The sequence below is a fragment of the Cyanistes caeruleus genome, chromosome 6 (genome assembly GCF_971803275.1).
Source record: "Cyanistes caeruleus chromosome 6, bCyaCae1.hap1.1, whole genome shotgun sequence".
In the NCBI taxonomy this organism is placed as follows: domain Eukaryota; kingdom Metazoa; phylum Chordata; class Aves; order Passeriformes; family Paridae; genus Cyanistes; species Cyanistes caeruleus.
The window spans coordinates 8,445,120-8,466,573 of record NC_141706.1 but is presented as its reverse complement, the minus strand read 5'-3'; the positions used below and the strand labels follow the sequence as shown (position 1 = coordinate 8,466,573).

Here is a 21,454-nt window from a genome sequence, read left to right as displayed (position 1 = left end):
GCCTGATGGCACAACAGAGAGACAAAGGCCAGCAATGCCCACGGGAGGTGCAGGTTTAATTCTGCTCCCTGCGCTGCCCCATCCCGGCAGGAAATCTCCAGGGGGAACAGAAACTCTCAGGATGCACAAAATGCAGCATCTGTCACCCTGATCCTGCTTAAACTCAGCGTGTGGGGCCAACCCCACCACAGGTAAACCCTGCCCTGCCCTGGATCAGTCCCAGACACTGCCCCAGGTCTCACCTCCAGCCTCTCCCGGGGCTGCCACCACATTCCTGACATGGAGCCAAAGGCCAGCCCTGCTGGCAGGAGCACAGGCCCATCGCTCCATCCAGTTCCTCCCATTGCTCCAAACCCTCCCACACCTCCCCCAGGCCTGTGCCCGAGGCTGTCACCCAGCCCTGCAGCATCCAGACCTGAAATTCAGGAAGTTTTGATGCTGGAGTCTGCTGTGCTTTTCCCCTCTATGTGTTATTTTCAGGAAGTAACAAACTCACCACAGTGCAAAGGAAAAAAAAGTGATTTCAGGAATGTTTTACTCTCACACTCCTCACTTAACCCCTCACAACCCCCCCAGCATGAAACAGACACTCAGGAATTAGTGTTCAGTAGCTGCCATTGGAATTTTAAGGGATATGAACAAAGCCTTGATGTGGGGAATTCCGCAAGACGTTTTCCTTCCCCATCTGTGTCAGCATCCAACACAGTTCCTGGTTTGGTCCTCAGGAGCCACAAGAGGAATGTCAGTTGTTGGCTTCACCTACTCAGCATCACCTCGTTAGTCCAGGAGATAATTAATTCGAAGAGAATGAATCTGGTCAGTGGCAGAAGATCATCACAGCGAAACATCATCTTTGCCACGGGATATTCCCGCTCCTGTAACCTGTTCTCTGGTCAAGAACTACTTCCCCAACTCAGTAATTCCATCTAAACCACAGCAGCACGGTTTGGAGGGACAGAAGTTTTCAGCCTCGTGTGAGGGAAGACAGAAACATCACTGGGAGAAAATCCTAAATTCAATATCCTAAACAAAATCCTATTCCTCGCTTCTTTCACTAATGAACCTCTTAAAATCCAGTCTGGATTGTGCAGAAATGTTCTTTGGTCCCACTTGGAAACTGATCTCCCCAAAACATCCACAAAAGGCTTTTATCAGTTATTACAACTGATATCATTAATTACTACAGAAAAGAGAATACAAATAAACTAGAAAAAAATTTGGCTCAAGTTTTCCTCAGGAATGAATTGGGAGCTCACCAGCAAGGCTTCCCAACAGGCAGAGAGTATGATATAAAATATATATGTGCATATATATATATATATTATATATAAATAAAGATATATATATATATTTATACACACATATATAAAATATATATAATACATACTTATATCACAAAGTATCCATCTCACATATATCTGCCATAAATATATATATATATAAAACCACAAATATTTTTATATCACAACCTCTACCTATAAACCCCCACATTCCCCCGTTTTTCAGGAATGTAATATTTTTAGGGATCCTAAAATCAAACACATGCAGTGCTCTGCAAAGGAAAATAAACCACGATTTTATCCCATTAATTCCAAGACGTTTTCCTGGATGTGCTGCTGGGTGTTTTCCTGTAAGCTCCTGTTGTTTATCCTTGTGTACTTGGAATTATCAGGATCATGAAATCCATTTGGAATTTTACTGTCTCTGCAATGGGAAGAGTTTTGCCAAAGTTATTCCTCCCAGACCGAGCGCATCTCCTCAAGTTCCCTCTGGCTTTCTACATCCTGGAAATGCAAGAGGGAAATAGATAAATGTACAACTCAATTAAAACAAATAAAAAACACTATTTCCCTTCTTTTTCTCCAATCCCAAACCAGCTTTTGAGCATATTGTGGAGTCCTGGAATGGTTTGGGTTGAAAAGGACCTTAAAGCCCATCCAGTTCTTGGGCAGGGACACCTTTCACAAGCCCAGGTTGCTCCAAGTCCAGCCTTGGACACTTCCAGGGATGGGGCAGCCACGGTTCTCTGGGAAACCTGTGCCTCAGCATCCTCACAGGGAAGGATTTCTTCCTAATACCTGATCCAAGCATAATCTCTTTCAGTCTGAAGCCACTCCCCCTTTTCCTGTCATTCCAGACCCTTGCCCCTCTTTTCACCTTTCCTGTCACTGGAAGGCCTCAATTAGGGCATCACAAAGCTTCTTTATTCCAGGCTGAACAATCCCAATCCTCTCAGCCTTTCCTCACGGCAGAGGTGCCCCATCCCTCCCAACCAATTTGTCCCTCCTCTGGATTTGCTCCCTGTCCTCCCTGTGGGTGCGGTGATCCAGCTGGGATCTCAGGGGAGCGGAGCAGAGGGGCAGGACCCCTTTTTGCTCCCAGCTGAGCGTTACCTCTTTGGTGTTCCCTTGCAGCTCCGAAGCAAGGTCCATCCACAGCACCGCCGCCGAGGCGTTCCCGAGGTCCTTGTAGCACTGGGAAGGGAAAATGGCAATGGGAGAAGGGTTAAATGGAAAAAAACAGGCAGCAAATGGAACTGGGCAACTGCCAAAAAGAGCTCTTCCTGCCTCTTAACCCTCTGCACTGGCATTTCCTGCAGTATCAGCCACAAGGCCCCAGAAGCACCACCAGATCTTGGAATACTAAATATTTTTGACTCCCTTTCATTTTGGGCAAGGAGATTGGGTTTTGGTTGGTTTTTACTCTTTTCAAAGCTCTACTTGGATTTTCAGTTGCTATTTCCCCTCTTCCTCACACAATTTCCTCCACTGAAACTTCTCTCCTGGGAGCATATGTTGAAACCCAGACTGTTGAAAGTGTAATAAATATTATCTACAGGAGTCTCAGGTCCTAAAGCAGGTATGAAATACTCTCCATGTGACCAGCAGCTGAGGGACAGTGATCCCTCTGGGAACAGGAAGATTTTGGGTGCCCAGAGAGTCTTGGAGGTATTTGGAGACCATGAAATACACCCAAGAAAAGGAAATGGGTGCTAAAACCCCCTCAGCAAGAGGGCTCAAGACTCCCCTGCTGGACAGGAAAAGAGAAATACTTTATTCTTTATTTTTCCCCATGATTCTGTGGCTGTATCACCACAGAAGTTGTGGTGGGGAAGGATTAAACCTCCAGCCCATGGCTACCAAGTCACTATTCCTGCTTTATACAGAAATTAATCTGTTAAAAAACAGGGATGCTCCACTGGGTGACTCAAAGGAAAAACCCCTCAATTTTAAAGCCTCTGCACGAGGTGATTTGGCCTAAGAAGATTTAAAAAATAAAAGAAAATATCATTCTATAAAATCTTGTTCCTGCATGGAGTATTTTCTACCCAGTCAGCACTTCACAGCCAAAGGTGATCTTTAATACAAGTATTTCTTACCCTCTGAACAAACAAGTGAGTGGTTACCTTGGCAATGTAAACTCTTCCTGCTTTGGAAAACCCTGGGCTCAGCTCCTCGACCTACAGAACAGAGGGAGGGTGTGATATCACAATATGCAAGGACACAGTTAATTCTTACATCAGGCTCATTGCAGCTTTTAAAGGAAAAAAAAACCTGATGGCAAGAAGGAGAATCCTAATAAATACATAAAGCACTATGCCCCTGAAACCTTCAAACAGTTGTCTGGAAAAGTTTGAAATGGAAAAGTTAGCCAGGCTTTAAGTAAAATATTCTGAGGGAGGAGCTCCCAGCTCCCAGACCCTGGAAGCACAGCCCAGATGTATCCAGTACTGAGCAAGAAGGAATTGCTGTGCAGCCTCAGAAAGGAAAACCAATCCCCCCTAAACCAATTCCCAACACTTTGGGCTGTAATTCTGACATCTTCAACATCCCATTCTTCTGTCTGGCTATCCTGGAATGGAGGTTTCACAACTTTCCCTCTCACCAGCTTTCCTTTACCCAGGTCCCAGGCCGTGGGGAAGCACCAGTGAGGGATCCAAGCACACCCTGCGAGCTGTGCAGGTCAGTGATGCCCTTGCCTGGCAGACTCCCAGATTTCCTTACCCGCAGGAAGTTCTGGAGCGCATCCTGCACTGTGGCCGTCGGCGGTGCCTCGAACAGCGCCGACACCGTCCTCTTCTCCAGCCAGCCCAGATGGGCAACCTGCAGAGAGAAAAGGGCAACCTGGCCACCCATCCAACACCAGCCCAGCAAAAAGGGCCTGCCCAGTCCCTGGGAGCTGCTCCTGCACCCGGGAGGAAGCCAAACCCCTCGGCAGGGTTGGAATATTCCGATGGAGTATCCAAGTCTGGCCACAGAATTCAACCCGATTCCCTTTCCCTTGTCCCGAGTCAGCTTTTGCACTTCCATACACTGGGGATTAGGATGGCCCCAAATCCCAACCTGCCATGCTTCAGCCAAACCAGCCCCCAGCTGTGCCCTCCCTTCTCCCAGTCTAAACTTTCCATAAGAACCTGCTCCCCACCCCCCCAGAGATGCCTTGGGAGAGGCAGGCTGAAGCCTTCCCACCAAATAATTATGGGATCATTTAGGTTGGAAAAACCCTCCCAGCCCATGGAGGCCAACCTGTGACAATCCCCACCTTGTCACCCAGCCCAGAGCACTGAGTGCCACCTCCAGGCATTCCCTGAAGACCTCCAGGGATGGGGACTCCACCACCTCCCTTGTTTAATCCTGTATAATTCTAACAATGCAGACTAGATGGAGCACTACCATACTTTCCATCCATGGTTTTATTCCATGGCCTCAGCAGCTCCAGGCTCAGCGTGAAGGAAGGATTTTCCCCACAGGAAAAAGAGCTAGGAGCTCCCAGCAGTTCAGCTCAGGGCTGTTCTGTAATTCCCACTGTCAATTATCCTAGTTACAATCCCTGCACCGTGGCTCCACTCCCAACAAAGTGCTTTCCAATGGCACAAATGGAACAGCAGCAGTCAGTGCAGACTTTTATTCCCCTTTTTAGGCTCTAAATCTGATTGATGGCATCTGAGTCCAAGCTTTTCCCTGTCAGGAAGCATAAAGCAGCTGGCACATGCTTCCAGTGCCTCCAGTTCTGTGTGTGGCAGGGGGACACGTGCAACACATCACACACCAGCACTGTGAGCAGAAGCTCCTCAGATGGCCTTGACCACATCCCTGTGTGCTCAGAGGGTGGAAGGAAGGTTGTTTTTACCGAGTAAAGCCCTGGGAACAGGAAAGGAGTTTGCAGCTCGGGCTTTTCCTAACCCACCCTTTGCCATTTCACCTCCCATGCCACCAGCAGTGACTAAAAACCCAAAGCTGGAGCTCTGAACCCTTCAGAGGCCTGCCCAGGAGGTGATAATAAACTCTGTTACCTGGTAACACCACCTGCCCAGGAGATAGTAGAGCTGTGGGTCCTGTGGCTTCAGGGCAATGGCTTTATCAATGTGTTCCTGCGGGAAGCACCACCAGCACGCGTCACATCTTTGTCAAAAGCAAATAAAATACCCACGACAGCACGTGGAGAAAGAGCAAAGGAAGAAATCCACAGTTTCAGTGTCACAATCAGTAAAATTACAGCTACAGATCCTGAATTTTCCCAAGAGTGGATTCAGTGAAAGAAAAAGCAGCATTTCTCCAGCCTCGGAAACAGGAATTACTGGACACACACCTGCATTTTACTCCTGCTCCAGAGCTTTGCCATAACCTCACTGATCTTGCCAAAGGCTGGTGGGGAAACAATTACCTGTGGCCTGTTCCATGTACATCCTCTTCCCCTGGAACATCCACAAGACATCATAATAATAGTAATAATAATAGGAATTTAAAAAAAAATGGAATTTGAGACAAATTAAATCCTCTTTGAGCAGTAAATGCTTCCTGGGAGGGTGCAGGTTGTTCACAGGCACGTACTGCAGAGAACCTGGTGCTGTATCTCATCACCACATAATAATTCCATGTTTCAAGCTCTAAGTCTCATCCTTTGCTTAAATTAATTTGCAAGATTTCTCTTTTTTCTGCAATTATAGTGTGTAAAACTGCAGATCAGTCACTCTCAAAAGGCATGGTTGGAATCAGCCTCCTCACCCCAAACCACCCACTCGTGCATCTCTGAGATCTACTGCTTCCCTAAGAAGAACTGGAGCCAATTTTCCCTATTTCCTGCTGCAGAAATAGGTACTCACACAAAGGCCAGCACCTCCTGGCCACTCACCTTGAAAACATATCCAGCCTGGATGCGCTTGGGAATGCTCTCATATTCTGACACCTGCCCACAAAGGATGGCAAACCTGCATGGGGAGACATCTGCATGAGCCAGCTGGGATTGAATCCACATTTAATCCACATTTACCTGCTGTCCATGGCTGCAGAAGGAAGATCTATGAGGGCTCAAAGCCAGACTGGACAAAGCTTGGAGCAGCATGGGATAGTGGAAGGTGACCCTGCCCATGGCAGGGGTGGAACAGGGTGAGCTTTAAGGTTCCTTCCAACCTAAACCATCCCAGGATTCTGTGAATTGCATTAAGGCTTCATACCTCAGTGGGGAAAACAAGGAATACAGCACATCCCTCACAGGGAAAAGACATAAGCAGCAAAATCGTAGCTCCCAGGAAGGAATGAGCTCAAAGGATGAAGCAGCCGGAGGGGTTGGGTGTGGCACAAACTGACTGCACTGATGGCTAAAAACCAGGAGCAGCACACTTCCACACCTGGAATTGCTTCTCTGAGCAGGGAAAACTGTGCCAGAACATAGAGCAGTGCAGAGTGAAGTTACTGCAGCAAGAGGCAGACTAGGAGCAGCTCTAATGAACTACGGGGCACAGCGACCTCCTTACGCAGCAGCCCAGCTGCAGCACACAGGGAAATACTTGGAAAACCTACCTACATCCTGCAGCTGGGAAACAGAATGACACATGTTCAGTGCTGGAAGTGCAAAGCCATTTAGTTTTGTCCAGTCAGAGACTGTGAGTTGTGAGCCTGAGAAACAAGGCCCCAGCAAAAGCAGTTACTGCACGAGCCGTGAAATTCAAGATTGATCCCCTGTGGATTTGCACCCTCCCATCTCACCTCCCTGCAGCACAGGGGCTCAAAACCTCCCTCCCTGCATCACTTCCCAAGAGACAACAGCAGCTCAGAGAGCTCTCAAGTGGGACACAACATGCAGATGGAAGTTTGGCCTCTTATCCTGCTCGGGCAAGAGCTCTGGGAGTGGAGGACATTCCCAGCCCTTCTCCGAGTTTGGCTCAAGAAGTATCAGGTGGAAGAGATAGACAAATAAATAACATGGCTTATCCTTGCAAAAAATAAAGCTGAAAGGCAGAAAGATGCAAATAAAAAGCCCCTTTCCTACACCCACACCCAGTGCTGCCACAATACCGGCGTTGATTTCCCAAAGCATCCTTTGATGGGATGATTAACCACAGCAGATGTGCAGGAATCTGTCAGGAGACCTTTAAATCTCCAATTACACTTTCCTCAGAGTCACAAAATCCCACAAATCCCCTCAACACCTCGCTCCTCCATTTCCAGTGTGTAAATGTGCATGAACAATTTAGCATTTTGCCTTAAATCTCTTCTTTTAATTTGTTAGCTTTCTTGTGGAAAAGCTCTAGATCAGCTCTAAAATTCTTATTTTTCATGGTAATGTCAAGAATTACTGGATCAGTGAGTTATGGGACAAAAATCTTTTCCTGCTGCTGGGGCTCCACTGCACCATTCTGTTGTGTGCAGATGATGGAGTGTTTTTAGGATCTTCTCCAGTTTGTTTCCTAACATACACCAGCCTGGACTAAACATCCCTAACCACAGCATGACAGGGGTTGAGAAATACAAGCCAATAAAAAACTTATTTTCTAAGATCATGAGATAAAATACTCCTAGACAATAAATCATGCAGTTGTCTCATGTCAAATATAAATTCCAGGGTTTTTTTTAACAGCCTGGTGAACTGCTGATGAAAAAGCCATAAAAGCAGCAGTAAATTAAACTGCAGTCCTACTTTGGTACCATGAAATAAACTAAAAAATACATAGGGGAAGAGACACCTGATCTGCTTTTTCATTGTATTCCCAGGAAAGATGATTCTTCCTGACCCAGCATTGCTGATCCCACTTCAGGGCCACTGGACTGCTGGGCATTTTCACACCCACAACTCTGCACTTCTGGGATTTCAGGCTCTGCTCTGCTGTTCTCTCCCCTGCTTGCTCAGCTTGGCAGGATGAAGTCATTCATTCCAGCTCATTCGATGGGATGCCTCGGGATGAGCGCCACCAGAGGCACTGTGGAGGTGCAGGAGGGCTGAGCAGCAGGAGAGATTAAAAATAACGATTACGGGGATTTTCATCCTTTCTAACCAGTGGGTGCCCTATGCATTACTGCTCAGACCCATCCAGACCTTTCCTTAGGATATCCCTTGATTTAATTAGCAGCCAGACTCCTCATTAAGCTGCTGACACACCAATTCCCAAAGGAATCTCAGCTCAGGATTTCCCCATTTATCAGAAAATAAACTCTGTGGAAGCAGGAAGCCCCAGCTGAGAGAGCCTGATGAGAGAGCTTAAATCCCCAGGCTCAAGACTGTGAAGGGCTTTTTGAGTTCTGCATCCCGACTTCCCTGGAAGCAGGACTCTGCCATGGAATACAGAGCTTCCAGCACCTCCTCTCCACAGTCAGGGTGCTCTGCTAGCCCAAACGCAGCTCTTAGCTCTTTTAGCTATCCCAAAGACAGTTTTCCCAATATTTTGTGAGCATTCTCAGTTTTTCACCTTCCTGTGCACTGGGTAGATGTATGTGAGTCCCTGCACTTGAGAGAGGGGACAGGGAATTAGCAGGCAGATATTTAGACTGCAACAACCAAAAATTAAAGTAAGAAGTTATTTGGGAATTAGTACTTTGGGAGAGACAGCAAAATTCCCAGTGACTCAACCTGAAATTAATGACCAACTGATCCTGAAGAGGTTGGGAAAAAAAAACCTTTGGCTTTTCCAAGGGGAAAACACAGACATCCGTATGGGAGAGCTCCTGTCTTCTGGATGTTCACATTTCTGAATTCACCTTCCAGGGCACACAGGTCAGGGGGACGCATTCAGACAGCTCTAATTCCATTATATTTTCCCTCCACTAAATTCTGAACTAACACCTATTCCCAGAGTTGCTCCTGCCCCACATCACACTGACAGCAAATTCCCTGTTTAATCTGCCTGTAGAACAGAAAATGCTCGGCTCATAAATCCAAAATCTAGCTCAGAATTGGCCAGATCTGGGCAGTGATGCACCAAGAGTTAAATCCTGAAACCCTGCCAGGTGTTAAATTCAAGCTATTTCCCAGGCATATCCGGAATGCTGTGACTTTTCAAAAATCCTGGATCTGCCCACGGACAGCCAGATGTACCCACGGAACTGAAAAGAGCTGGTGATCAAGATGTTCCACCAAACTGCCAGACTCTCCAGAAGAAAGGGCACATTTTGGAGACTCATCCAACCCAATCCCACTTTCCATTACACATAGGATAACTCCAAGGGGGCTGGAGCTTACTATTCCTTCCACAACAGTGGCTTTCAGCTTCATTTCCAGGGTAAAATGTCCGACTCACCCACAGGGAATGGACCGGGAATTCTAGAAGGCCACAGCTGTTTCTCAATTAATTTCTGAAAGGTCTGTGCAATCACTGATTCTGAAAGGTCTAGGCAATCACAATCCATCCATCCATCCATCCATCCATCCCTCCATCCCTCCCTCCCTAAAAGCAAGAACAGACTTGGGAACTTGCTCTGTCCTACTCAAGAGCTGAAATCAGCTCATGGAGAAATCAGTTTAAATGGACAAAAATTCCACCTGCTCAGAGATCTTGGCCAATTAAAGCAGAGAATGACTCCGGTGTCTAAATCCAAGGTAAGAAACAGTAATTTTAGAGAGCCTCTAAGATCATTCCCTGTAAATCCCTCATTTCCCATACACAGATCTACTCTTAAGGCACCAAATGCCCAACAAAACTCCAACATTTCCCAAGGGAACTTCCCAAAGGGCGGCAGGGACAGAGATCAGTCCCTTTGCACAAGGCTGAGCCTGCCTGTGCAGCTCTGACCAAATTCCCTCTCCATTCCACCCGGAGATGGCTCCCTTGGGACCGGCCAGCTTCCAACAGCAATAACTACAAGGAGAGCTTTGTCCCACACTCCACAGCCAGAACACAGCCATGAAAGGCCTCTCCTTTGAGCTTGGACAGATCCCAAAGCCAGGCCAGACACAGCCCCACACACTTCTCTCCCTGTCACTCCTGACAAACCACTTTTCCTCCTGCTGCCAAATCCTTCCAACCATCCAACCCCGAAAGGAGCTGTAGCCAGCACTGATTCCCCAGCAGAAAACCTTCCCTCCCCCAGTTATTTTCTTTCTTTGTTTCTTTAAAATGTCAGTGAAGACTGAATGACAACAAGGCACCGAGGGGAGAAAGCTCTCCTTGCAATGACAACTGCAGGCAAAGTACCTCTTGTCCTCCCCGGCATCTCAAAAAACTGGGAATGATGTGGGCAGCAGGAGGAAAGGACGAGCACAAGAGACAATGAGTAAGCACCAAAAACCAGCACAATTTCATCTGAAGGAGTCCACAAACTTTTAAGAGGCAACTGATAAAACAGAGAATCAGTATGAAATGATGCACACAGAAAAAAAAGGCAGCCTCACAGAGCCTGTGTGGAGAGGCAGCAAAATAACTGGGAATATTTCTATTAAAATGGCCATTTCGGATGCACTGGGAAGGAGAAAGATGATGTTGACTGCTGTGTGTAGAAGAAAGAATGCAAAGGACCATCCCACCAGCACAAAGCCATGCCACTCCCACAGCTTGTGTCCTGCACTGAATTCCTTCACTTTTGTCTGAAAAACCGTAAGGAAGAGGGAGAAGAATATTGGAAAGACAACATGGGTGGTGAGAGGTAATAAATTATTCCCCTGTGACAGAAGATAATAAAGGATTAGGGTCTTCAGCAAGGGAATTAGTCACTAGAGAGAAGTCTGACAGAATAAAACTGTAATTTAAATAAATGTGAACAACGTTCTCTGATTGCTTCTCCCAAGAGCTGAGGCATCAAATCCCCCCCAAAAAACCTCTGCTGTTTTTTCTCCCCAGGGTGAATTCAATTTGCATAAAGAAAGATTGCAATTAAGCCAGCTTGTGACCACTTCAGAGTGGGGAAGGGAATAATTTCCTGTTCTATTCGTGGCAGAAAATAGTAATTTGTGTGCTGATAATGGGAGTTACATATTCACTCCCAAGAAATCCCACGCCTCCCACATGCTGCTGTGCTGTTTCCTCTCTCCAGCTGCCCTGGAGAATTGAAAGCAAGGTGTAGCTGTGCAGGAAGGAGCCTTATCCCTGTTTGGGAAAGTGGTCTGAGGGGCCAAAAATTGTCCCAAGATTGGAATTTCAAGGCAAAACTGTCAATATTTGGACACTGGAGTAAAAAGAACCTGCTTTTGTAAAAAACAAATGTTAAGATTCACCCTGGCAACTAAATCCCAGTAATTCAAAGATGTTAAGCCAGCAGACAGAGCCCAACCCTTCATCTGCTGGAGGTTTTTCTGCTCCCAGATTCTTGCCTCCTATCAAAGTTTTAACTGAGAGCAGTAATTCATTACCAACAAATGAAATACAGTTTAAGATGATAAAGGCATTTATTCAGATGCCAGTATCAAAACTATCCTTCAAGTAAATTTACTCATTTTAAGAGCACAGATCTTGTTTGGTAAAGACACTCAGCAATGTGTGCTAACATAAATAATAAAAAAAAAATAAAATTATTTATTATTATTGTAAAATAATTATATTTATATTGATCATAATTATAAAATAATAAAAATAATTAAAAATTAATTTAAAATTTTTAATTTTCATACATATTTTCATAATTTTCTCAATAATTTTCATTAAAGAGGAAAAAAAAATCCCTTTTATTCTAATATAAGAGTTGTCACTCCTTCAAAGCAACTGCTGACAAACACCATTCACAGAGGAATTCACCAGAGTAACAGAAAAGCACATTCCCTTATCTCCACAAATATCTGTACCACTCCACAAACTGTCTTTCAGAGCAATTTTTATAAAAGGACATTTAAAAATTCCACACATGAGCTGCAAGCACAGCCTGCTCATCCAGGATGCTGAAGGGAGCAAGGTCCTTCCCCTGCTCTCCTGCCTCCTTCCTGAAATCCTGGGCAGAAATGCTGGCCACAGCTGCTTGGCTGAACTGCAGATCATCTCTTCTTTTAGCATGGAACAAATATATAAAATACCTTAGTTTAAATAAAAAAAGAGCCATGTGCTGCTCTGTCACTTCATTTCCAAGCCAAGGGCCTTGCAGGGTGACGAGAGCAGAGCCAGCAGTGCCAGCAAACACTTCCAGGGAGACTCTAAAAGCCTGTCTGATAAGAGTGATGGATCTCCTTCCTCCAGAATTAAGTGGAAAATAGGGAACTTGGCACAGCACCAAGCTCACACTCAGCCTGGCTGATGGATTCAAACACATCCCCTCTTGCCTCAAAAGCAGCTCCATTTAGGAGCTTTTCCTCCAGAACTCTTCAGAGAGAAATTAATAATTAAACTGATGTAAGACATACCCCAAATTTATTCCTACCATCACAACCAAACCTACTGTCTTTCAAGTTAGTCCTTACACCAACTAAGCAAAGCCGTTAAAAATGGCTTTTTATGGAAAAACACCACCAGTGTGGCACAGTGTGCAAGTAACAGCAAGTAAGTTTTGGGGGGGGGGTTGTATTCTTTTTTTAACGGCAGCTCAGCTCACAAAAACCTACAGGTCCTTTTCCTACACTTCTTAAAAGCAAGAAGTCAAAAGTCACTTACCACTGGTGGCACTCAGCGCTTTGATCCCATTTCTGCCAGGCAAGTTCCAGCTCTTCCTTCCCTGGAACAAAAAAAGGTAGTCAGAGCTAAGAAATTCAGTTGTTTTCTCTCCCAGTTTCTTTCTCTGAGGCTGTCAGAATAACAGAATGGCATAAAAGTCATATATTTGTTAATTTGATAATGCATTTGTCTTGAAAACATCTCATACATAATTTTATCCTCTGGCAGGTTCAACTTAGAAAACTAAGCACCTGTTGATGGCTAAAAGGACAATACAAAATTTAAAATTCCATGATTAAGTGGCTCCACTGGTTTACAGAAAAGAATAATTGTATTAGCTATAGTATCAAATAACTTCTGTGCATAATAAAAAAAAATTATTTAGATTAGTATCTTTTGTTGCACATCTGCTGTAATAAAGACAATTTTTGTTCTATCCTAACTCACCTAAAACCTTATAGACATCTTTGAGGTGGTAAAGAAGAAGGAGGGAATGAAATTAAAGTGACTCCCCTGAGCAAATTTAAAAATAGGTATTGTTTTTATATCTGCATTTGCTGGCAACAGAGAAAATCCAGTGTGCCACTGCCTAAGCTTGTTTATTTTATATTTATTTTATGGTTTATTTTAGTATCACAGAGAAATGGATGACAGGCTTGAGAAACAACTTTCCCAGCTCTAACTAGGTCTCAGTCTATTTAGACTCCTTCAGAAAGCTCAATTGCTAAACACAAATTTTTTTTGTTTAAAGTGCTGCTTCCCACTCCCCTAAAATCCAGATTCTAAGGAAAACAAATAAATCCACAGCCCTGCTGGCAGGTGGAGAGGTCATACAGCTGAGTGCCAGCCCTTCTGTGGGCCGGGAGGGAATTCCTTACCCCCGCTGGCGTAGGATCTCCTCTCCTCCGCGTCCTCCGTCAGCTCCCACATGTCGCTGTGCGCCCGCGCCAGGCGCCACAGGAATTCCTGCTGCCCCGCGTACTGCAGGGAACACAAACATCCCACATCAGGGCCCGGCCTGGCCCCGAAAAAGGGAGTCAAGAACAAAGGCTGAACAGGGCACTCACAGCTGAAGTCATGCAGGGATTTTTCTAAGCCTTAGAATGCCCCAATTCCAAAGGAACTGAAGCAGAACTGCAGCGGAGGGAAGCGAGGGCAAGTTTAGAACTCGGTGTGGCCACAGGAGCAGGGCAGGGATTGTCCCCCTGTGCCAGGAACTGCAGGGGCACCTCCAGTGCTGTGCCCAGCTCTGGGCTCAAGTCAGGAAAGGCAGTGAGGGAGGGGATGGAGCATGTCCAGGGGAGGGAAGGGACCTGAAGGACTCAGCCTGGAGAAAAGGAGGCTCAGGGGGGAACCTTCTCCACAACTCCCTCACAGGAGGGGGCAGCCAGAGGGAACCAGGCTCTGCTCCCAGGGAGCAAGGGGATAGAACAAGAGGAAATGGCCTCATGTTGTGTCAGGGCAGGTTCAGATTGGACAACAGGAGGAATTTCTTCCTGAAAATGGTGCTCAGGCAACAGAAGGAGCTGCCCAGGGAGGTGGTGGAGTCCCCATCTCTGGAGGTGTCCAAGGAATGACTGGACACGGCACTCAATGCTCTGGGCTGGATGACAAGGTGGGGATCAGTTCCAGGTTGGACTTTGAGTGAAGAAATCCCTCCTGATATCCAAGCTAACCCTTTCCTGGTGCTGGAAAATACAACAAGGCACCTTTACCGCCAGCTTGTTGTTGAGGAGCAGCTGGAACCCCTCTCTCTTGTCCTGCTCATCCCCGCTGTGTAGCCGGTCAGCCTGTTCCAGGAGCTGCCCCAGCCCCTCCTCCAGCAAGGAATCCAGGACCAGAGGGGTTTCATCCTCAGGGACCAGATCCAGGGAATCCCTGCGCACAGCCCTCACTGTGTCACAGCTCACGTCGTCCTCCCCTTCCTCGCTCTCCCGCTCCGACTCCCGGTCATAGTCGGACTCGGCGTTGGCCGTGGTGTAACTTTGGGGGAAAAAAACATCACCAAAGCAGTTTGAGGAGCTATTCCTCAGAAGAGGAAGAGTATCTTAGCTTACCCCAGAGAAAACTGCACAGCCCAAGTGCCTCACACAACCTCATTTCTTGTATCACCCCCAGAAAGCTCAAGGATGAAGGTGGCAACAAAGTTAAGTCCCGAGTCAGTTTTGAGCAGCCTGGTCTATGGAAGGTGTCCCTGTCCAGGGAGGGGGTGGCACTGGGTGAGCTTTAAGGTCCTTTCCCACCCAAAGCATTCCAGGATTCTACTTGTCCCCACCTCCTCTGCACAGCCTGTCACAGCTCCTCCCTCTCAGCCCTTCTAACCTCAGGATAAGAGAATTAAACAGCTAAAACCAGAGCCAGGACAATGCAGTTAAATGTACAGGTGATAAAAGGGAATTTCAACAATCCCTGTGCAAAAAAAAACATAACCTCAGGGTTTTAGCCTGTTCCAGGGACTGTCAGGCACAACAGCTGTCCTGGCAACACCTCACACCTCCACCACCCCGAACATTAAATGCTACCCAGCCTGTTCCCACTGCCACCTGGAAAGCTGCAGAACAGTGGGAAAACCACCTGGATTATATCCTGCCAGCAAAGAATCCAGCAAGAGTTCACCACATGTGCAAAAACCCAGGGAATGACCAGCAGCTAAAGTAGTCAGACAAACCAGGACATGAGGGATTATGGAGGCGCTGGTGGGACTCCCTGACTTTGGAGGTCTCTCCCAGCCTCAGTGTTCCTGTAAAGCTCCTGAAAATGGTGAAAATTAAGCTCCCCCAGCACCCAAGCTGGGAATTAAAATTTCAAATTTAAACCAGTGTTACACAGTGGTACCACAGCAGGAGGGAGTCTACTTACAGAGTTGATTCCCTTTCAAACAAGACTATCTGTGCCCCTCAGTTTTACCTGAAAACCCTTAACCAGAGAACAGGCACAAATCAGCCAGTCATGTCAAAATGTGCACTTGACCACAGGGATATTGTTGATTTAAATCAGTAACTGCCCAAGAGAACTTCAGCAGTTCTGCTGGAACTAAACTCCCTGCACTCTGGGGGCACTGGGTACTCCCAGCTCTGCTTCCCTCTGTGCTGGCTGACTGCTCCTCCCAGGGACAGCCCTGTGGCCCTGTCTTTGTCTGGTGACACAGATATGTGACCACAGCCCCTATCTGACAGCGGCAGTGACAGGGCTTTGCCCATACACAGATAACAAGACACAGCTGGCTATCAAAACTTCCTGAGAACCATCCCTAATTCTCAAGAATTCCCCTCTCTGCTCCCTCACCACAGCCTCCAACCCTCACCCAGACACAGAAAACCCCACCATGTTGTCCTGAAACATTTGAAGGAAGAAACAAAGCATCAGCCTCACGCTGCAAAGGCAGGAAAGCAAGGATGCATGCTGGAGATGACACTGAATTAATGGATAACACATCAAAACAAGGGTAGCTGACACTGGCACGGCTCTGTCTCAGATTAAAATCCTCATTTATTTACATTTCTTAACACTAATGGCATCATTAGTTCTCTAGACCTCCTCATTTCCAGTAATTAAACTTCTTGAATTCCCTGATTTCCCCATCCTAACCCCCAACATGTTACTGGCAGCTGCCAAGATTTTGGTCCTTCAGCTCAAAAAACAACTCTGTTTTCTGACAGACAGCCCCTATAAGATTCTGCCAGTTCAAAAAGACAAGGAAACACCAAGTTTTCAGGGAGATTAAGGGATTTAGGTGTGATCAGCCTGTTTTCAATGTTTACAATGATGGAAAGCTCTGGAATGCTTTAATATGGTGATCCTGAAGGAAAACAGAGCCCATGGGAAGAGAAGGTGAAGAAGCCCAAAATCTAAAGCCACACAGGAAAATTAAGCAGCACAAGCCACCTAAAAACTCTTGGGAGATTTTTGGGAATTGTGTCTGAAATTGGAGAAGCTGCTCATGCCCACGTGGTTTACAAAATAAAGCTGAAATGGGGGTTCTTTGTTCTGAATTTCACTGTAAGAATTCAGCTGTCAGCAAGGAACACCCAGCTGAAATCCATCTGTTTGCAACAGGCTCATTCTTCCTCCCAGTGCCTGCCCCAAAGCTTCAATAGTTTTTTTCCAAAATTTACATTTCCTACCCTGAAAATGTTACTTTTCAAGCACATTTACATCCCTAGCAGCAAACACTACACACTACAGGCAGCTGGTCCTGACCTGACTGATAATTTTGTACCTCTGGGTAGGACCAGAGTGAGGCATTACCTGAGATTCCAGTTTTAAATCAGGTGAGAGCTGCTAATCCATCGATCGCCACACTGGTCATTACAGCTAATTACAGATGTTAATTAAAAATGTAAGGACTCCACCAAACACCACTGGATTGCCAATAAATTAATGAGGTTTTGCAGTAAAATACACCCCGGTCCCCTCAGGAGGTGTCTTTTCTGTAACTCTGAATTCTTGGCCTCTGTCACAACTCACAATTTTCTGTGATCTGAGGACAGCCAGGGCTGGGATGTGTGGACAAAACCCCCTTTTCCAGCAGTTTTACACAAACCATTGTCCCCCTGGTGACTCAGTGCACCTGCTGTTACCCAAATATCCAAGTCCTGCCTTCAGAACCAACTCCACAGTTTCAAAATCTGTTCTGCAGCCTCGTTACTTATTACACCACTGTGAATCACCTCTTCCCTAATTTCCCTCTCATTCCAACACCCACTTGAGCTGAATGGAGCTCTAAAACCCCAGTGAGATCACAGCAGCTCCCTGCTGCCTCACCAGCTCCAGTTATTAGAGATAAACATGATTTAGGGCAGTCACAAATCCCTATCCTTTGTCCTGAGAGGACAAATCCCTGCTGAAATGCCAGCTGGCACCAGCCCCCAGATCATTTGGCTGCCCAAATTCCCCCTGGAATGCTCCCACTGCTCTAAAATCCCTCTGTAAATGATATTTTATCCCAATTGCTCTGGGAAAATGTATACAGCAGCACCACCTGTTTTGGGACACGCTTCCATACCCCAAAAGCTACAAAAGTGGTCAGATTCAGGCACAAAAGAGCAGAATTTCCTCAGAAAATCAGCAATCACAGGTGCAGGAGAACTTGTTACCTGTCTAGCAAGACTAAACCCACAGCTATATTGGCATTTTTAATGATGTTCTTACACCACACAGAACTCTTCTGTCATGCACAGGGCCAGGAATTGGACTTGGATGATCCTCCTGGGTCCTTTCCACCTCAGTATATTCTTTGATTTGATCACTTTCATATAATATATACTGTCCATAAATTTGATTTGCAAACTCTCTCGCCCCATTGCCAGGCTGGACTCGCACTTCCTTTCCTTCTGCAAGGTTCTTTAATCAAATTATTTCTTTAAAACCCCATAAATTTATTTTTTTTCCTTCCTTTAAAAGTCAGGATCGTTTCAGATCTCAGTCTGGCCCTGGCAGTAACACACTTATTGTAATAAAAGCAAATTAGAACAGGCTGCAGGGGAAGAAAATTCCCTTCCCTATGTTCTATACTGCCCAGCTGTGGCACCAAATCCCCTAAAACATCTGTCCCAGTGCTCTGCTTACCCCCCTTCACTCTCTCCATCATCTGTGTTGATATTCCCTGAGCTGGCTGTGAAATAAATGGAGCTGGAGCCTGTGGAGTCACTTCTTTCCCTGGGGAAGGGGATCCTCCTCCGGCGAGTCACGCGCTGGGTTTCTTCCAGGTGGGTCCTGGAGGAAAAAGGAGAGAAATAAATCTTTGGTAGTGAGATATCTGCTATTCCCCTTCTCTTCTCCAGCAGACTTCACCCAATTCCCTTTATATCCAAAGAAATCACAAGGTGGTGTACTGCTGTTTATACAAACTCAAATGGAGCTAATGTTGTGTTCTGCAGGTAAAGCAAATCCTCCTCCATGGACAACCCATGGACAATGCAAACAGAATCCATAGATGTGATGTTCATCCAGCCTCTGCATCAGGAGCTGGAGTGACAGAATGGGTTCAGACTGGAAGAGGGGAAATTTAGGTTGGATACAGGGAATGAATCTTTCCCTGTGAGGGTGCTGCAGCACTGGAATGGATTTCCCAGAGAAGCTGTGGCTGCCCCATCCCTTGGAATTGTTCCAGGCCATGTTGGATGGGGCTTGGAGCAACCTGGGATAGTGGAAGGTGTCCCTGCCCATGGGTGGGTGGGCTCTGAGGTCCCTCCCCAGCCCAGTCATTCCCAGGTCCTGGGATCCTGTGGCTGTTTTCCCATGCCAGGGAGGGACTGCTCCAAGCCCAGGAGAGAGGAGCAGTACCTGACTTCCCCCACGATCTCCACCGCCAGGTGCTGGAGGCTGTTCCGCAGCTCCTCCACCTCCTTCCTCAGCTCCACGATGCTCCTCACCATGCAGTCCAGGCGCTCCAGCAGCTCCAGCTCCCCGTCCCTCTTCAGCAGGGGGCTGGGCATGGCTCCATCGCCCGCATCCGCCGGGAGCAGCGCTCTGGGCATGGTATGGACTGCACCAGAACACAACGAGGCCGTTAGATCCAAGCGGGAAAGGATTCCAAAGGGGAGGGAAATCTGACCAGTTCCGTGTGCAGGGGAGGCTTAATAGGGATACCAAGGTGATCAGAGGGGTGGAGCAGCTCTGCTGCAGGGAAAGGCTGGGAGAATTGGGATTGTTTAGCCTGGAAAAGTGAAGGCGCTGAGGTGACCCAACTGTGCCTTCCAGGGCCTGAAGGAAAATTGGAAAGAGACTCTTTGAAAGGGTCTGGAGGGACAGGACAAAGGGGAGTAAATCCAAACTAGAACATTTGGATGGGATATTGGGAAGGAATCTTTCCCTGTGAGGGTGCTGAGGCCCTGGCACAGGCTGCCCAGAGAAGCTGTGGCTGTGCCATCCCTGGAAGTGTCCAACGCCAGGCTGGATGGGGTTTGGAGCAACCTGGGATAGTGGAAGGTGTCCTTGTCCAAGGCAGGGGGTAGGACTGGATGAACTTTAAGGTCCCTTCCCACCCAAACTATTCCAGGATTCCATTATTCTATGATCACCATGAAAAGCACGGTTTCACTTTCTGTTCCCGAAGTTTCGCAAAGACGTGGGTGAAGCACAGAGAGTTCAGGGTTCTGAATTAGCATTTCTAAAAGCCCAACATCCCAACCTCACCTCCCCCTGTCCCGGCCCCACTCCCCCATTCCACCCCATTCCCCGCATTCAATCCCTATCCTCCCCTACCCCAGCCCCATTTCCCCCATTCTTCCTTTTCCAATCCCATTTCCCGCATTACAACCCCACTCCCGCCGTTTCAATCCCATTCTTCCAGCTCTAATCGCGTTTCTCCCCTACTCTTCCTACTCCAGCCCCATTCCATTTCCTCCATTCCAGCTCCATGCCTATCCCATTTTCCCCATTCCCTCTATCCCAACCCCAATTCCAACACCAACTCCAGCCTCATTCCTCTCCATTCCATCCCCGCTGCGCATATTCCAGCCCCATTCCCCACATCCCGACCCGGCTTCCCCGCCGCCCGATCCCGCTCGTACCGTGGCGCGGCGGCTTCGTCGTCTCCTTGGAGCGGCGGCGCATGGCCCAGAGCAGCCCGAGGCAGAGGCCGGCGCCCGCCGCCAGCCCCAGCGCCATCCCCAGCCGGGGCCCGGCCCGGGCCGGCTCCGCCACCGGCACCGCCATGGCCGCTCCAGGCGCGCGCCACCGCCCGCGGCGCGGCGCGATGACGTCACGGAGAAGCGACAACGGGGCGGGAAGGGGGCGCTGTCTATGGGCGCGTGACGTCACCGGCGCGCGGGGCGGCGAGCGCGCGCCTGGTGCCGCCTGGAGATGGAGGTGGGCGGGGAGGCGAGCCCGGCCGTGGGCCTGTGTCACCCTCCGCAGGCGTCACCGCCGTCCCACAGGCGCCGGATCCCCGGAATGTCCCGGCAAAAATCCCTCCAAGGCCGCGGGCTCTGCACCCGCTGCCGCCTCGGCACCTGTCCCGCGGTGGTGCCGGCGCCGTGACCCGGGTGCGGGGGGGACAGGCCGGGTGTCCCCTCACAGCCCCGCGTGGGTGGAAACCGCGCTGGGTTTGGGGTGCGGCTTCCGGCAGCGAGGGACAAAAAAATGGGAATTTGGGATGCCCAAGGGAGTTGAGTGGGACGGGGCTGTTGTAGTGAGGGAGTGTGGGCACAGAGACACCGCTTTTTGGGATGAGATAGTGGATTTTAGGTGGAATAGGCACAAAGGAGACAGGAATGGCCAAACAATCATCCCAAGCGTTTGGGGTTGGTATTCTCCCTTCTGCAGGAAATGTGGTGGGCTGCTACATTCCTGGTGGGATCCCTCAGGAAGAACTTACTTATCCCAGAATCACTGAAACTAGAAATATCCTTTTCTGGAAGAGCAAAAAGGCTCCTTAGGAAAATGTGCCAGTCATGAGAAGGAAAACCAAGCCCTTTGTGTGCTCTCCCCACTTCTGGGGGTTTGGGTGACGGCAGGATTTGGACAGAGCCAAAGAACCTATTGCTTCCCTTTATCTGTATTACTGGGAGCAATTCTGAGCCAGCCCAATCCAAGGAGAGCTGGGAGCAGCCAGCTCGGAGCCAGAGGGTGATAAGCTGCTTTGGGATGATGGATGAGATCCATCAGTGGTTCGGCTGCCTCCCAGATTTCGGTATCTCCTCAAGAAATTCAATATTAAAATGTTACGTA

General features: G+C 47.8%; 1 protein-coding gene across 2 annotated transcripts; it reads right to left on the bottom strand.

The window, feature by feature from the left end:
* Nucleotides 1–1,560: 1,560 nt before the first annotated feature.
* RMDN3 (regulator of microtubule dynamics 3) lies at nt 1,561–20,467 on the bottom strand. 2 transcript variants are annotated; one of them, XM_086892096.1, is made up of 12 exons: nt 20,296–20,467; nt 19,067–19,268; nt 18,350–18,496; nt 14,491–14,764; nt 13,660–13,762; nt 12,782–12,842; nt 6,133–6,208; nt 5,294–5,371; nt 4,005–4,103; nt 3,407–3,460; nt 2,394–2,474; nt 1,561–1,784 (listed from the first exon to the last, which is right to left on the bottom strand). In XM_086892096.1, the coding sequence occupies exons 1-12, from the start codon at nt 20,438–20,440 to the stop codon at nt 1,731–1,733; spliced, it is 1,374 nt and encodes a 457-aa protein (XP_086748222.1). In that variant the 5' UTR covers nt 20,441–20,467; the 3' UTR covers nt 1,561–1,730. The 2 variants fall into 2 exon arrangements, with proteins under 2 accessions (XP_086748222.1, XP_086748223.1); XM_086892097.1 differs by having other exon boundaries at nt 14,497–14,764; nt 20,296–20,466.
* Nucleotides 20,468–21,454: the final 987 nt, after the last annotated feature.

Bases quoted from the DNA above. Each gene is read 5' to 3' on its own strand.
- RMDN3 (XM_086892096.1), bottom strand. From the start codon at position 20,440: ATGGCGGTGCCGGTGGCGGAGCCGGCCCGGGCCGGGCCCCGGCTGGGG. The intron at 18,497-19,066 runs GTACTGCTCCTC...TTTTTCCTCCAG, and splicing joins GAGATCGTGGGGGAAGTCAG to GACCCACCTGGAAGAAACCC. The intron at 14,765-18,349 runs GTAAGCAGAGCA...TTTCCCCCAAAG, and splicing joins GATGGAGAGAGTGAAGGGGG to TTACACCACGGCCAACGCCG.